The sequence below is a fragment of the Vulpes lagopus genome, chromosome 13 (assembly GCF_018345385.1).
Source record: "Vulpes lagopus strain Blue_001 chromosome 13, ASM1834538v1, whole genome shotgun sequence".
In the NCBI taxonomy this organism is placed as follows: Eukaryota; Metazoa; Chordata; class Mammalia; order Carnivora; family Canidae; genus Vulpes; species Vulpes lagopus.
Genome location: NC_054836.1, coordinates 19,759,808 through 19,778,001, shown reverse-complemented (window position 1 = coordinate 19,778,001; position 18,194 = coordinate 19,759,808). Strand labels below are relative to the sequence as shown.

The 18,194-nt window shown below is 35.5% G+C and overlaps 1 protein-coding gene across 6 annotated transcripts in view; it reads left to right on the top strand.

The window, feature by feature from the left end:
• Positions 1-15,458, top strand: part of SGCE (sarcoglycan epsilon) — a 69,820-nt gene extending 54,362 nt beyond the window's left edge. For 2 of the 6 annotated variants that reach the window (XM_041727975.1, XM_041727971.1), the window contains 5 exons: positions 178-389; positions 1,315-1,341; positions 2,072-2,260; positions 12,291-12,334; positions 15,166-15,458. In XM_041727975.1, the coding sequence (XP_041583909.1) occupies positions 178-389; positions 1,315-1,341; positions 2,072-2,260; positions 12,291-12,334; positions 15,166-15,182 (489 nt within the window). In that variant the 3' untranslated portion in view covers positions 15,183-15,458. Of the gene's footprint in view, positions 1-177; positions 390-1,314; positions 1,342-2,071; positions 2,265-12,290; positions 12,335-15,165 lie in introns of those variants that run through there. The other 4 variants (XM_041727976.1, XM_041727972.1, XM_041727973.1 and 1 more) reach the window with 3 other exon arrangements.
• Positions 15,459-18,194: the final 2,736 nt, after the last annotated feature.

Sequence of the window (18,194 nt, the reverse complement as noted above, 5' to 3'; positions counted from 1 at the left end):
TTTTTGTTCATTACTTCTTCCTAGCTCCCATAAACAATTGCAAGTTCAAGATGATAATGTAATTAGAAAAGATTCCTTGTTAAAAATGTGTCAAAAAAAGTTTTGGTATGTCTGGGTCTTAAACTCGTAATGTTTGCAGCTATTAATTTGATGTATAATTGTCTTCTTTTGTATCAGGTCGATAAAACAAAGCAAGTGTCCACCTATCAGGAAGTGATTCGAGGAGAGGGGATCTTACCTGATGGTGGAGAGTACAAACCCCCTTCTGATTCTTTGAAAAGCAGAGACTATTACACGGATTTCCTAATTACACTGGCTGTGCCCTCGGCAGTAGCACTGGTCCTTTTTCTAATACTTGCTTATATCATGTGCTGCCGACGGGAAGGAGTGTGAGTACTTTAAAACACTAATAAAAAATTATCAAGCCTACTAGGATAACAACATATAAGATTCCATTAAAAGCCAAGTTTCATTTGGTTCATAAGATACTTTATAAATTAATTGAAATTGTGTTCAAGTCAAACTACAGTACTTTATTCCTTTAAAATGAATTAAAATAGTTTTGAGTCTAGTAAATCAAATTAGAGATATAATTACTTTATTCAACAATTATTAAGGCTAGATGTAAATTCATGCTGGCAAAACAGCCCCAAGAATAACAGAGGCTAGCTCTCTTGGTTATATAAGCCATTTTGTGCAGAGGCTATGGAATCTATTGATATGGTAATTGCACTTTAAATAAATAGTCTTAGTTTGATCAGAAGTGGTGGTCAGAATTCTTCTCAAAATTGTTCTGTCAAACGGGTGACATAATCTACATGTTTAAAAGATATGTATATATACATATAAACCTAGGAGTAAATTAATGACATGAGTATAATTTGAGTAATGAGTGTTCACTTCAGGAATAGTTAGCACTTTCAGGACATCTATGTCAATTAAAATAATCTCCCAAGATTATCTGGAAGTCAGAGCAACAAAGCAAAGGATAAAAAATTAATAAAGCAGCAAGTAACAAATTCTTTCATTTTTACATGTAGCTTGATTTCATTATGTCATAGAATTTATTTCCAAGAGCTTGATTCTTAATCTCCATTTTTTTTCCATTTTTCTGTGTGTTTCTCATCAGTATTCCATCTCTGTATGTGTACTCATCCAAGTAATGTCATAAACCTGGTGGCAAATGCTGCCTGGTTGCATTTAATAGTAACAATGTCAGCATTTCCACATCATGCAAGATCCCATGAGCATATAGTCTTAATGTTTCAAATATCAATGCTATTATTTAATTCATAAATTTTGTTTTGTTTCTAGGGAAAAGAGAAACATGCAAACACCAGAGTAAGTGTCTTCTTTCCTGTTATTTTCTTTATCATGTTTTTTCACTTCTCAGTTGCTTATCATGCTGCATACATGTGTGTCATGCTTTTACTTTGTCATTCATCATCTTTCATAGTTTATTTCATAAATGTGAAAGCTGCTTTCTAAATAGATATTTAGGAGGGATAGAGACTAAAAATAAAAAGGGTTTGAAAATAAGATTACATAGATAAAAATTAAACCTAAAATTTCAGATTCAGAATATTAACTTGCCATTTATATGATGTGATTTCCCAATCTGCATTTCTATAAACCAGAGAACAGATGAAAAGACCTTTCATACACGTTTTCCTGAATCTACAGTAATAACCTACCATAAAATGAAACTTCTGTGAGTATTTATAAATGCCCCATCAGAAGAAACAATGTAAAAGCTATGGTAGTTTAATCTTAATTGTAGAAATTAAATAGAATACTAGTTTGTTTCTTAGGGCTGAAATATTAACACAATGCTTTATAGCTTAGTTTCATGCAAGACACACTTATTTAAAAATTGGTTTACGATGTTCAGTTTTGCTGTGTTAAAAGCATGTGAAATATATCTTTTTCAGAGATAATTTGTAGAGTGCCCAAAGTGGAATGATGTCTTATTTTAAAAAGGAAAAAAAAATTACAACATTTTCAAATTTGATGACCCACTGGGCTAATATTTGATTTTAAATATATGTTGTTTTATTTCTTTTCCATCTAGCATCCAGCTGGTTCATCATAGTGCTATTCAGAAATCTACCAAAGAACTCCGTGACATGTCCAAGAATAGAGAGATAGCATGGCCTCTGTCAACGCTACCTGTGTTTCACCCCGTAACTGGGGAGATCATACCTCCTCTGCACACAGACAGTTATGAGAGCACGAATATGCCACTGATGCAAACACAGCAGTAAGTTTCCATGTGGTCCTGTCATTATTAATATGCATGAATATATCTACTTAATTTCCATAAAGACTAGACCTTTTCATTATTGCTTTTGTTTGTTTACAACTCTAAGAGAAAATACCAAAAGGACATTGACAGGGTGGATCTCAACCTGGTGGTGCTGACCCAAACATAAAAGATTACTTTCAGGAAATGCATTTTTTTTCTTCACTAATTGAAACAAGATGACATTCACCTTAATATTTAAGATATTGACACTGCTAATAAACTAACATGTGTTCTCAAAGATGAATTAATTGTGAAAGAGAGAAGCATATCCTAAACCATAACAAATTGATTCTTTTTTAGAGCTATTATTAGAATTATTTGGTTCTTTTAACCTATTTTTTTTAATGTTATTACCACACATCTATTTAATCTAATTTTTGTGCCTCAGGATAAAAGGTTTTTATGTTATTTTTTGTGATCTGGTAATATATCAAAATGAGTAGTTCCAATTTTGACTATAAATACAATTTATTAGTGCCAACCTTTGTAGTATTGGAAGGACTATGATCAGAAAGTCTGGAAGAAGCCTACCTATGGGAGGCAAAGGGTTGAGGAATTTGCCCAGTTGCTCTTTGAGAACCCACATTATATGCCTAGAAGCTCAATTTTGATATAAAAGAATTGTAGGTAAAATGGTCATTTATTTTTTAGAACATGGCTCTTTATTTTTTCTTCTTTTAATCAAATGTTATGTTAAAATGGGACAAATTTAGTTTCCCAAGGAAGTCACAGATTTGTTTTTGAGATCCTCCTCTTTTTCACTTTACTTTTGTAAATATGATGGATATAGAGAAAAATCTACCTCACCCCACCCTCACCACATAAAGGGTATAATATAATAACCTCTTACTGATTAAAGATTTCTCTGGGAACCATAATGGATGCAAAATTTACCCATTGCAAATGCTTATTTTGTAACCATGCAAAATGTATGTAGTAATTTGGAGATTAAACAGTAATTAATACGAATAGTATAGACTCAATAAATTTGTTCAAAATACTTCAGAAATCTGAAAATATTGTATTAAACTTTTCTAACATTATTTGCTTACTGTTGAATAGGCTAAGATATGTGTTTATGTGGGCATGTATGTATAAGTAATTGAAGTCTGATTGACAGTGGAGAAAATTGCATACATTTAAAATTTTGAGTTTTGGAAACATTTGATCAAGGATGTGAATTTTTTTAAGATTTTATTTATTTATTCATGAGAAACACACAGAGAGAGGCAGAGACATAGGCAGGGGGAGAGGCAGGCACCCTTTGGTGAACCTGATACAGGACTCGATCCCAGGACCCCAGGATCACAACCTGTGCCAAAGGCAACTGCTCAACCACTGAGCCACCCAGGCAGCCCAGGGATGTGAATATTGAAGTCACACAAAATTTAGTTTTATGCAATGGAAAGGACAGATTTCTTTGTTCTCTGATGGTTAGTGGGACATCCTAAAAAACTCACTTCACCAGTATTAGATACAGATGAAAAAAATTAGTATATTTCAAGAATATTATAGTAGCTCGTGATTTAACAATCTCTCATACTTTTTTTAGATGAAAATATGAACAGCCTTACCATTCATTTCCAAATGGAAAGAATTTTTAAATCTTTTAAGGCTACCCAAGAGTGCTAGTGAAATATGGGTATATATTCTTCAAATGTTGATATATATTCTCAAAAGCGAAATTGTCAAATACACTTGAGAAACAGTTTTTTTGTTTGTTTGTTTTAAAACTACAAGAGTTCTCAGAGGCCTTGAGTGTATTGATATGCTTCATGAATCTATGGAAATAGGCCAGAAGAGGTAACCCTTCAAAGAACACAGTCCAAGAAATGCTTCTGTTGACAAAATAACAATGCTATCAAATTTTGGAATAGAGAAATAGTCATTATAATGAGTAGGGGAGCTTAAATATCTTTGTAAATCCATAAAACTCTGTTGCTAGGGAAGTTGAAGGAAGAGAGAAAAGCTATGTCATTTAGAGATGCTTTCTGACCATATCATGTATGTTGAGAATAAGTAGCTCCTTAAAAATTATTTTGATTTTCTGTGGTTAGAGTTTTGCAGTGTTTCTACCCCTATTATAAACACAACAAAATTTTCTATTTAGTTTACAATGAAATACATCTTCCTGGTCCTTCCATCACCCCATCAACTGTCATTATGTTGATCAGATCTCTCTATTTGCAAATGCAATAGGTTATTCTATTGAACTTGTGACAATTTGACCATATATGTATTTTTAAGTCCAGAAAACCTTCACATTATTCAGATTTCTGCTAATGGAAAAACTCCATTAACTAGCACTTCTATATAAATAGGGTAGATAGATAATTGATGATGTGCACAATGATTATTCTGAGGCACTGCGAGTTCGTCAAGTACGTCTGACTCATCAGAGGGAAATTAAATTACATTCGGTGTAGTTTCAGTGTTGAGTGTATATTATCTTTCTTTTATTCTTGGAAATGGATAATATGTGCACTGTCTCTATGGTAACTCCCTATAAGCCAGAATATGTGATTAACCTCATTTTCCAACATGCCAGATAATAGGGAGATTCATTGTATCAGGTTCGTCACAGCTGTCCTTTACGCAAATTCATCTTTTACTCTTACCTTAAAAGCATGGCCCTATTTTTTAAAGTTTTATATCAGCACCAAGTGCATGCATATGTATTTTGGTCATTTGGATTGAATTGAATTCTCCACATTAAAATGAGATACTCTATTTGATGAGGCATTACAGTACTTGATAACCAAGTCCATGCTTGGCTAATGCTGCCTGGTGTTTGTTAATTAACCCTTCCTAAAAGGACACGCATTTCATTTTCCGATATTCATCCTAACCCTACCGATTTTGTCATTCATATATAATTTGGCTAGCTATAGGATTTCATGTTTATTCTTCAGACTTGACACTGGAAATATTCAAGCATAAGGACATGGCTGAAAGTGGACTTTGGCTTCTAAGGAGACTCAAAAACATTCAAAGCTTTCCTTAAGAGCTGTGTGGAAATTTGCCTGGGTCTTTTAAAGAAGTCAGTCTAGAAGGTCTAGAGAAACTTCTAACAACGCCAGGTAGAGAACTCATAACAGTTCTATGACAAGGGGCTGCCACCATTATTTGTCAGTTTCACAGTAATATTTTCTTTTTTGGTATAGTGCTTCACAGGACTACACACTGGTACCATGCAGTAGACAGTAAAAGAAATGTCTGATCATTTGTGGATGATAAAATTGAGACATGGATAAGAGATAAAGCTAAATTAGGTTAAAGCTGAGATTAGATTATTTGCCTATCTTGATTTAAGTCAAAGATAATGTAGCCATTGAACTCAGAAGGATCTCTGATCCAGGTTACAGGCAAGGGATGGAGCAGGTAGTGGCAAGGGAAGCTGGAGAGAGAGTAGGAGTTGGAGCAAGCTCAGAAAGGACGATTTCATTTTGTATTTCATTTCTACATTCCAGGGTAAAGAGACAGTATCAAAGGCTGTTAAAACAATCACATAATATAGAAATGTAGGGTCAGTTTAGCTTGATCTTTGCTAATGTATTTGTTAATAACTGTTTTATTTTGGAATGATTTTCAAGGTTCAGAACGTTGTAAAGATAACACAGAGAGTTTCCAGAGATCCCTTACCCAGTTTCCCCATAGTACATTTGTCACAACTAAGAAAATAGCATTGGTGCTTTACTATTAAGCAGACTTCAGATTTTTTAAATTTAATTTAATAACTTGAGATTTCATTAGTTTTATTTTTAAAGATTTTATTTGTTTGAGAGAGAGGGAGGGAGAGACAGCATGAGTGGGAGGGGCAGAGAATGAGAGAGAGAGGGAGAGACTCTCAAGCAGACTCCATGCAGAATGTAGAGCCTGATGCAGGCTTGATCCCAGGACCCTGATATCATAACCTGAGCCAAAACCAAGAGTCAGATGTTTAGCTGACTGTGCCACACAGGTGCCCCAGATTTTATAGTTTTTTCCCCCTAATGTCCTTCTTCTGTTCCAGGACTCTGTCGGGGACACTCTGTCGAGGCATGTCTCTTTCCTCTGATCTGGGCAGATTTTTAGACCTTCCTCAGTTCCCATGACCTTGACAGTCTTGAAGAGTAGTAGTCACACATTCTGTAGAATGTTCCCTGCCCCCTAATACAGTCAGACTTTTTGCATCTGTACTTAATCAGTGATCTTTGCAGTTCAGTGAATACATGTTACCATTAACAGTAAGAAAAACTTGTCTCTTTAGGTCCTGTCCCCTTATTACCATTCATTGCTGGAGATTACATTATAGAATAATTCCTTTTTATTATTTATTTATTTGTTTATTTATTTATTTATTTATTTACAGTACACACAATTGGTGGGGGGGGGGGAGGAAGAGGCAGAGGAAGAGGGAAAGAGAATTTTAAGCAGATTCCACACCCAGCAGGGCTCCATCTCACAACCTACTCAGATCATGACCTGAGTAGAAATCGAGTTGGATGCTTAACCGACTGAGCTACCAAGGTGCCCCATAAAGTAATTCCTACAAGTAAATTTGCTTTGTCCAAAGAGTCATCGTTGTGATTAGGGTTATGTTTTTGACCAAAGATTTAACTTAAAATATATTACAGATTGACTGATGTACCTTGAAAACAAACCTTTGATATGATTTACATGCAGAAAATCAAACTCCAAATTATAGCATTTTAGGTCCTAAAAGGTATGTTGAGAGAGAGAGGCTAGCCTGGTTCTGTCCAAAGTTGCAGATCACAGTCACCTGAGTAGCTTCTACAATGCAGATCCCAGAGCTATCATTCTGTGGATTTGGAATCTGCTGGATATTGTGAGTTAGGTGGATCAGGAAAAAGGATTGAGAATTCCTGAATAAAATAATTAAAGGAACTAGGTTTCAGGATTTGGAAGAGCCACCTTGGTATTTCTTTTGGGGGTAGAGGTGGGGACGATGTTGTTATTTACACCCTTCCACTTAGAGTTCTAAAAGGGGGAACAGTTTCTCCTTTTTCCTCCCTAAGAGGTATGTACAAAAGAAAAGTGTGAAAGGGGAGCAATCCAGGTGCTTGATCTAGAGTGTTGGGACTATTTGTGGGTTTATACTTACCAGCTTCAAGACTTTTCACACCTCCTTCAGCTGCCTGAGAAAAATGGTGTAGAGAAGTGAGAGATGAGTACTGATTAGTCCTAAATGAGCTAGAGAAATGCTGAACCTCAAAAAACTAAAAACTACTGGGAAACTTTAATTTTGCACTTTTATGGGAGACATTGCTGGAGGACTTCAGATATTCAATTCTCTAAAATAGAATTTATTCTAAAATTTGTAATGTATTATGTGTTTCTTTTGGGGGTAGATCTGCTTCCTTATTACTCTTTTCTCATACCAACATCAGTATCAATCGATTTTCCCAGAGTGAGAGGCATCTTAATAGAAGATTTTATGTAATGAATAATAGGGGAAACTACCCAAACATTTTTAGAATGATTTTAATTATCTATATGAAAATTTTCCTTATTCATTATACTAAACATAATATCTAATCCAGAGTAATTGAGTCTCCCTCAAAACAGGAGGTAGGTCGTGCTTAATCTTTTATAAATTAATGAATATAAAACTAGAATTCAGTCTTCTAATTAAAGATATACGAACTAATCATTTTAGTTTTTGTCTAAAGTATTTTTCCATTTGTCTTCCCCTTGGTAATAATGAGAACTAACTATGGTATAATTTCATAAATAAAAAATTAGGTTTCAATGAAAGTTAATATCAGTGGAAGAGAATGTTTTAGGGGACCAAGGTAATGGTTTCCTGTTGACTAGAAGTGTCAAGCAGCCAAGGATATTTCGAAGCCAAATCTTTTTTTTTTTTTTTTTTTTAATTCAGCAAGGATGCAGTATCTCTTTGTTGGACTTTGGTTCTATACGTTTGTACTGCTTCAGTTTAAAGCTGTGGTAGATTTGCTTTTGGCTTTATGCAAACAGGAGAAAAATACCTAAAAGACATAAATGAATATCTCCTTTCTCATTTATGTTCCATGCATGTTCTACATTGATTTGGGTTAAAATTAGGCTTTGAAATTAAAAGTTACAGTGACATTTCCAATTTCTTTGTGTCCTTCCTTCCTTAATCCAAATAACGGCCTGGTTCTTTAGTAAAAGTGGTAAGGGGTTCAAATCAGCATTTTTGATGGAAAAAAATTATAGAAAATTCAAGGGTTAGGCAACATCAATTTTGCTGAAGTAATTGGGAAATTCCAAACATATACTACTATTGTTAAATATATTACTTATTGTTAAATAGCTCCATACTAATCTTAAAGAAAAGTGTTTTGTATTCTATAAGGCCAAACTAATGTCATTTATTCTATATAGCCAAACTAATGTCATTTATTTTCAAATGTGGCACAGATTCGGTGTCTTAATGCACATCATTTAACCTTTCTTTGCTTTTGAGTCTTCAAGCAAGTAGGAATATAATGCATTGATAATCATCAACCTAACTCATAGATTTATTCTACAGGATATCCAAGAATGTCAAATTACCTTAAAATGGTTGTACAAATAATAAATAATTGTGTCCTCCCCCCAAATCACTTATTTATTAATTTGCACATTATTACCTTTGCTTCCTTAAAGAATAAAGTTTGTGCAATGGCTAATTTACATAATTTTCTATTTAAATGCATGTAATTAATGGTAGTAAAATTAGGAAATAATTAATGCTAATAATTTAGGGAACTCCAGTTTTCTTAAATCTTTTTTCTATGTAATGCAGTTTACATACACATAATAATCTTTCCATTAGTACATTAATAACATAATTATTCTAAATAGTTTTATGACTTTATAGAGGTCCTTTCTTTGAAGGATTATTGGACTTCTATTTGAAGTCAGCCCCGCTCCCTTGTGTAATTGCCTTCAGTGGTGTGCTTTCACCAAAGATGGAAATGCTTCTATTTCCTCACTGTCTGGTCTGCTTGACTGTAGTAGAGTTGGTTACTCATAGCAATTTCTCCAGTATGCCTGAAGCAGTGCTCTTATGAGGTACCTCCCTTCAACTCTTAAATGGAATTCACACTTCAAGTATGCCCATCAGGGATATTTGAACACTCTGACATTCATAGGCTCACATGCAGTCACAGGTTTGGGCACCCACTAGAGTCAGGTGTGCCCACCCTGGAGATGCGGGGGATGCTCTATCTCCACAGATTTCTTGTTGAGTACCTGTTTGCACATATAAGCACTCTTATATAACTCATCTATATTTCAGTTGAGATTGCGTGTAATGCATGTACATCGTTCAGACCGAACCAATTGGGACATGCACTGCAGGTATTTTTAAATCCATAAACCAAAGTAACACCATTGCTTTCTCAAGAGATCTCTGGATTTCTTGCTACCTTCTGTGTATGGCACTTTCTCAACCAACCATTTCTCCTCAAACCTAGCCAAGCCCATTACTATTTACACAGTTCAGTAGTGTAAGAGGAAAAAATCAGGAGCTAGAGAAGAAATGACAGGGTGGAGATGGACTTTGATCAATGGTTTTCAAACTTTGTTCCACCAAAGGGTAAGTTGGACTGGCTAACAGGAATAAGGGAGTTCCAACTACTTCAGCCAAATATTGATTTTGAATTTGGGGCATCCTTGATTTAGGGCTTTTGAAAGGCTTTTCTTGTCATCTTCAGTATTTTTGTTTTGTCAAAGCATATTGATTTAATTCATTAATAGGCTAGGTAGAGCTAGAGGTGATAGGAAATGAAGTGTGTATGTGTATAAGGTGTGCTCGAATAGCTTCTGATGTAGAACTTATAGGCCCAATTAGTTGTACCTGAGAAGTTAAGACTCATATCCCCCTCTCAAAGGCACATGAAATTGCTTTTTGACTTCTATAGTAAAGATGTTTGTTTTCCCATCCTTAAATCTAGAACTTATTTTCTCTGTGGTTTATAAATTTATCTTTTTACTTCTATGATCAAAACCAGTATAAATACATTGTGTGATATACTGAAAGAATAAACAAGCAAATAAAATACTCCATGAGGCCACACAAGGATAAGTAGAGTTGATAAGTAATAGCAAACAAGAATATAATTATTGGATGAATTATTAAGTAACATTCTCGAATTGAATTAGAATTGATTTTATTTCCCTAACAATATATTTAAAATGGAGCTGAAAACTTTAAAGAATTACTCAAAGTCATTAACATTTCTATAGATTAATTTAGGAGCTTAAGTAGTATTTAGCATATATAGCTTTCCACTTAAGATCGTTTTATTTGGAACATAATATTTGCCTGGCTGAAATGATTCAGATCGATGATTTTCAAACTCTGTTTTTTGGAAGTTTCTTAGAAATGCCTTAGGGGCCAGCATATGGGGCAAAAGAAACAAAGCAGGTGGAATTCCTGGCTCCCTTGTTTCAACCCAGGCAACCTCACATTTATCTCTTTTGTACATCAAAAGTTCTGCTTAGGATTTCAATTAAAAGGAATTCCATTGCTGAAGAGAAACAACAAAAAAAAACTGAAAACTCCTGGTTTGGATCTAGCTCTACTCTGCAACAAGGGAATTTATTCCACACAGATTCTAAATTGTATATTTTTGCAAATTTTAATATCAAAATATGAAAATAAATGAATATGAATGTTAATAAATATGTGTATTTTATGTGAATCTTTCTAAGTATCCTTCTGCACATATTCATTCAAAAATTATTTATTGCATGCTTAGTGTTGGGGGTACTAAACAAAATAAGAGGTTCTTGCTGGTAGGGCATTTGGGACCAATAAACATTATGTGATGAGAACTATGACAACAATCAGCATGTGTATGAAACCATACTAAATGGTAACCTAATGGAGAAGCAGTGCTTGGAGAGTGAGGAGGCGTAGAACATGTGGTACTTGAGATATTTTTTAATTAAAACAAGTAATGGGTTAAAATTTTTGACCCATTGCTTGTGGGATAGTTTTAGATTATAAGAGTAACTTGTGTCCATTGTAACAAATTTTAAGTTCAGTTTGCAAGGACAAACGGGAACTGGTTGGGTCAAAAGATGGCTGTGGCCATGGTGGCGGTGGCTCTATTTCAGGCAGTCAGGGGATGCTCCATGTCGGGACCAGATATATTGATGGTCTTCTGGGCCCACACTTAGAAACTTGAAACTTAATTTGCAAGTAGGCATAAGGAAATAATGATGTGTGTTTAAATGACTTAATCAGAATTGTGTCTTAGAAGATCATCTGACAGCAATGTGTGCAATGGATTGTGAGGGAGCAAGAGTGGGACTAAGGAAACAATTCAGCTTAGTTGCAAAGTTCCAAGTGAGAAATAGTGATGGCTTCAACCAAGTTAGCAACACAGGTCAAAAAGAAGACAGATTCAGAGAGATATTGAGGAAAATTGTCAAGAGTTCCCAAGATTGGGATGTGGGAACTGAAGGAGGGGAGAGGTCATTGCTGACTTCTATATCGTGACTAGTACAGTTGAGTGGATAGCCAGTGTCATTTCCTGCACAGGGATAGAAGAGCGTAGCTTTGGCATAATAAATAAAGATGGGTATGTATGTTGTTCTGTGAGAGCGTGTGAGCATGTACAGATGTTCTAGACCTGGGTCTGAAAGTGTACAAGTGACAAGTGCAAGCCTTGGAGTCCCTGGGTTCACATCTTTATCCACCACTTCTTAGCTATGTAGCTCAGACCTCTAAGGGTATTTCTTTGTCTGTAAGTTGGGAAAAATAATACTTACCTCATAGGTTGTTATGAGGTAGAGCACAGCATTTAGTGGAGCTTTATGAATGTTATCAAATATTATATAATTCCTCTTCGTCAGACCTCAGGTTTCCCATCCATAAACTCATGGGAGTTTGCTAGCTTAGATGATTTCTGGGGATCTATTTAGCTATAAAATTTTTCATCCTAGTATGTCTACTGTCTGTATGTGTGTAAACAAAGTTTTACTCAAAAATGTCAATCATTTCTAGGAACTTGCCACATCAGACTCAGATTCCCCAACAGCAGACTACAGGTAAGTCCTAAAAGTAATGTTGATATATTGATGTATGAAGCTAACAGACTGAACGATAATTGTAGTACCATATAATTGATGAAACTTTTTACTTCATCAAGTAAGGCAAAACAGTTGTGTCATTCCTTAATCAGAGTTAGAACCTCAGAATAATAGCTTAGATTATTGGATAGATTGGCATCAGAGTGATAAACATAGGGTAAAGGATCTTAGAGCAAAAGCTTCCATGGAGGTCCTGTCTAATTAAGGAAGACTGAATAAAATCCCCTTCCTTTAGCGAAGCTCCCTGTTTTTCCCCTTGGTATGAAAGATTCTTAGCTTGGACCCATCCAGGATTTGTCTCAGTAAGTGAGCAGCTTGAAACTGACTCTTACAAAAGGAAACCATTGTGGCTAATCACTGAGGCTTCGGGGGGATAAATGAGAAATGGTTGGCCTGGTTTTAATGCCACTTTAAAAAGCTGTTATAATATGACCAGTGACAACAAGATGGCGGATGATTCTCCCTTGACTATTCTATTTCCCTAAGACTTGCTTTCTTCAAGTTTATTTCTTTCAAGTGTCCCTAAAAAATTTCCACAGCCAATTATTTCATTCATCTCGGTACCAAGTAGATAACTTATTCATGATTGTCTTCTAATTAGTGGTTGATTCCTAGTTCTAATTGCCAGGCAACCAGTAATGCCTTTTGTGGCTCTCTTGGAAAAGCAAGAGAAGTTTTAAAAATGTAAGTTGGATGTGGAATTCTGAGTATGAATAGTGGTATTGTAGTAGGGAAGCTATTAAGTAAGTCTCTTAAAAACCTTGCGCACATATAGAAATTTATTGGATGTTTCCATTCAAAAATTATTTTCTCTATTACTGCTTTCGGGAATTTAAGGAGATTTTCGTTTGACAACTTTTCAAAGATTTGAGGCAAGTATAATAAAGTTGTTCATCAGATTTTAATTATGCGATAATGTTTATCAGAATTTCCCCCCATAGTTTTGATCACTTGTTTTAATTAAATGCTAACGTGTTTCAACAAGGGTGTTCAATATATTGATGTGGTGGTGCTACTGTGTAAGCATTCAGGAGATTGATGAAGGAACAAACTTTGTTATAAATATCTGTTACCTAAAGAGCAAAGACAAAAACAAATCCCTGTTAACCACTAATTGCATGGCTTTTTTCTTTTTTTAAGAGGAAAAATTTTAAAGGAATATTTCTGCATTTCCCTCATTAAATTCATAAAGTTATAATTCTTCTAATATGCCTTTCCTCTGATTCTTAACTATTTCATGGAAAGAGTGAGTAGGAGACGACAGTTTCTAGCAAAACAGTGAATAATTTGTGTTTTCAAAATCCAGATTTTATTTATCCCCCCATTAGAGGAAATAAGCCTGAGTAGATGATATTAGAGAGACATATTTGATAGTGGTATAGATTTTCAGCAAGTAGACTTATTAGTGTGCTAGTTTTTAGTAATAGGCAGCATTTTCAACTACAAGGACAATTTATGCCTGAGCAAATGGGATAAGAGCCAAAGAATTTCCCTAGGGGAATTTTAGGTTGTTCAACTCAATTTTCTAGATTATTTTTCTAAAACAGATTTTGGGGAGCAGGCATTTTGTTTGAGTCAAGGAAGCTTTGATCTCCTTTTTTAGTTAATACGATAGCCTATTACCTCCTTGTTTTCTTATATTTTTCTGTAATTTGGAGCACATTATTGACTAAAGTGCACTATCTCCTCTTGGTTGTTTTCTTCTTGTCACTGTTGTTTTCGATGAGTTACCGAAGTATCTAAGTGCTAAAGGGAGAGAGACCACCCTAGCATTTTTATAATTATGATAGATTGTTGTGTTTCTGCCTCTGATAAATGTACAACCAAATAGAGTTATGCCTCCTGGAGAGAAGAGCTGAATGGGCAGGTTACATTCCTAATTCCCATTCTGTTTGAATGAAAAAAGTAGTTTGTTTCTCAGTTTCTCGATTATTTTGCTATGTATACGCATCCATGGATTTAGTGCTATTTATGTATTTTCACGGCTACAACAGCTTTTTGGTCACTCCTTCCTGGTCTTCCCAGGACCACAAAGAGGCAACCACACTTGTGCATGATTATCATGAAATAATAATTTGCCTTTTCCAAGCACCTCAAGCCACTGTGCAAGGTCACAGTTGTTGTTTTTTTTTTTTTATGAAGATAATTTAAGCACAAGGTTTGTCTCTTGGATACCAAGTAATTTTATTTGTAGCTACTTATATGGAATTTGTCAGGGAAGAGTATATTTTGAAGTTTGTTCTATTGAGTTAGTGATTTTATTTTATTTATTTTTTAATGATCACCAAAAGTTTAAGATACAAACTAGCTGCCAGTGTTGTAATCCTGGACTTAAGCGCTAGCTGAGATAATAGAGCAGTTACAAGCTGACAATAGCACTGGCTTTTGGACGAGGCCCAAGCCATTCGGTTTGATGCCCCTTCAGGTTTTCTCATTTTCTTTGCCCTTCCAACCTACACGGTATTTTCTAAAAAGCCACAATTAAAAGGTACAGTCATACATCCCGCAGTCAACCTCATTCTTTTTGTTTATTGTGGGAAGAATTTTTAGACCATTCCTTCTGAGAAGTACAAACCATTACGGCTTTGGCCCAAGAAGGAGAGGACCAATTTAGAATTTTTCCTTTTTAAAAAAACAAAAAACAAAGTGCAGAGAAATAATGTCAACATAATTATTTTTAGAGTACAATAAGAAGATAGAAAATTGCTCCTTGTCATTCTTTGTTTTGCTCAAAATCTAAAAGTGTCCATGCCCTAAGTCATGCCTATGTTCCTTCTTCCACACTGCAGGTAAATGGTATCCCTGAAGAAAGGAAATTGACCGAAGCAATGAATTTGTAATCAGACAGCATAGGTGTTGTATCTAATTTCTTCTCTTTTCCAATAATGCATGAGCTTTTCTGGCATATGGTGTGCATGTTGACAGTATTAAGTATGTAGCAAATAACACTGTGTAACTTTCATTTTACTAATGTATTTTTTTTGTACTTAAAGCATTTTTGACAATTTGTAAAACATTGATGACTTTATATTTGTTACAATAAAAAGGGACCTTTAAAATAAATATTATTAATTAAGCTTAATATCGGGTGAAATTTATTTCAGAAAATATTTGATTGCTTTCTCTATAGTAGTAATCTTCTGTTGCTAGGAACAGGCTCATGTGGTCATTCTTTATTCAGTAAGATTTCAGTAAGCACGCTCTATAAATATGGAAAATGTCTACTCTCTGTGTTGGAGGTGAATAATCCATTTAAATAATACTGTGATCCTTATGGCATGTTTTAATCTGTTCTTTTATATACTACTTCTTGGAGTGTTTTATGGCTTATGGATCTGATGATACCTAGTTTATGAAGGATGGCTCAGGCTGCATAATTACTTGTTTTAAAGATTTTATTTATTTATTCATGATAGACTTAGAGAGAGAGGCAGAAACACAGGCAGAGGGAGAAGCAGGCTCCATGCTGGGAGCCCGACGTGGGGCTCGATCCCGGGACTCCAGGATCACACCCTGGACCAAAAGCAGATGCTGAACCGCTGAGCCACCTAGGGATCCCCTAATTACTTGTTTCTGTAATCAGATACTTGGTTTTAGAAGCAAGCTGGGAGCTATTACTCAAAAAAGAGGATAGTTACCCACTGTTCGTGATATGAATTAGCTCCAATACCTTGAGTTCCCCTGTAATAACACTACTCTCAAGGCTTTCCTCATACCATAGTGGTCTGCCTCATACATGTTGGGTACTCTTGGTTAAAATGTGGTTGGTTATCAGACCAGCTCGCAGGGCCACTTTTGTAGACTAGACCAGCTAGAAAACCTCTCTTCTCTGGGCAGATATCTGTGTTACTTGTCAGTTGGTCAGAGGACACACAAATGTTATGTAAACCTGATTCGAAATCTAAAAAAAATCCCTTTTAGCATTGTATGCAACAATGTGTCTTTCACCTAGGCATTCTATCATGTCCTTGACATCGGAAACACCCCTACCCCCCCAACCCCTACTGTCTCCTTTTTGGGACTTAACAGAGGGTATAGGTTCTTTGATTTCTTAAAGGGTGTAGGTTCTTTGATATCTTGTATTTTTATTCCTTCCCAAAACACATAGAGGGTTGCCACTTGCTATTCTTCAGGAGTTACCAGCTTGACGTTGTAAATATACTGGGTCAGTTCAAGTCCTAGGAGGAAAGGTTGCCATGACTCCAGATGACTAGATTGTGACACAGTGGCAGAGAATTAACAAACATTGCTCCGTCCAGTGAAATAAAACTGTTAGTCCAAGTGAGCAGGAGCTTGGTAGTCCAAGTGAGCAGGAATAATAATATGTGATCCACAAATAAGGAACTACAGATCAAGGGTTAGGAACTTGATTCATCTGTTCTAGGAAAGAAGCCACTGTGAGGGTTGGAAAATGCAGATGGAGTTAGCACTGGTTTTTGCACTGACCATATTAAAGAATTGAATGGGATAAAAATTATCAGTCAGCATCTCACAAATTGGTGATAATTGCCTTAATCTCTGCCTCTGAAAAAGTGATCTTGCCTCTGATTTGATATTTTGATGGCGAGGAAGAGTTCAAGGAGTTTCCTAATGGTCATTGCTATCTTAGTAGTCCTTAATTTATGGGTCAAAAAGGGGGCATTCTGCTCCATGCTGAAGATTTCTATCCCAAGTAAACACCCTCAGAGTGGGCAAAAGAATATATGGTAAGTTTGGGATCCCAAAGACGAACTTAAATTAGAACACCTTTTCTCAGTTGGCCACAGTAAGGCTTTACCCTAAAAAAATCAACTGCAATTGTTGTCAGCACCTTCAGAAATTCCAAAAAAACTCAGATCTGGATTCCAAATACCCCCTAAAAGTCTGCGAATTTTCCTTCCTCCAAGGGGCAGTCACCCAATAAATTATGACCTCTCTTTATAAAAGTTCACATCTTTGTAAGTCTACAATTATGATAGAAAAGAATGTTAGGTGCAAATGTTAAGGTTAAATTTGAGGCTAAGAGACTTATTCAGAAAATAATTAAAAAACAGCATTAAGGCCAGAGCCTCCAAGTACAGATATAGCAAGTAGGTGGGGTATGTGGCTTCTGGGATCAGTGAATGGTGCAGGACTAGAGCTATCACTTCCTATGTCCTGACTATACCCAATTGAGTGGATGGATAAAAACTTTCTAGCAAGCCACTATCTGATGGAACAACTGCAGAAATATGCAATTTGGATATCCTGTAGAGCCCTTACCAGCTGCTTATTTATTGCATACCCAGTGTCTTAATGTGAGTCAAGTCATGCTCTGAGGATATGGTGGTAAGCCAAACAAAGCACAGGCTCTGCCCATGTGGAATTTGCATTGTAGTGGGAAAGACAGACATTAATCAAGTAGTCATACCAATAAATGTCAAAATGCAGTCGTAATAAATGCTATGAGGGAAAATAATTGGTGATATAAAAACATATCACAGAGTACTTGCCCTAGTCTGCAAGGTCAGAGAAGATTTCCTAAGGAAGCTTGTGCTATCAAAAGGAGGAATGAAAACTCATTAGATGAAGTGGTGTGAAAAAGAGTATTTGAGGTGGAGAAAAGAGAATATCTATCTAAATTCTATTGGCAGAAGAGATCGTAGTAAATACAGTTCTATCAGAAAGTCCAGTGCAGCTGGAGTGTGGACAATAGGAAGAAGATGTTGGGAAAGTGTGGAGGAGGGTGAGAACCAAGAGTTAGGCAGGACCAAGCCATTGCATGACTTGAAAGGCAGACAAGTAAAGTCTGAAGGGTTTTAAGAAGGAGGGCTGTGATGTCATCTCTTGCATTTTTATA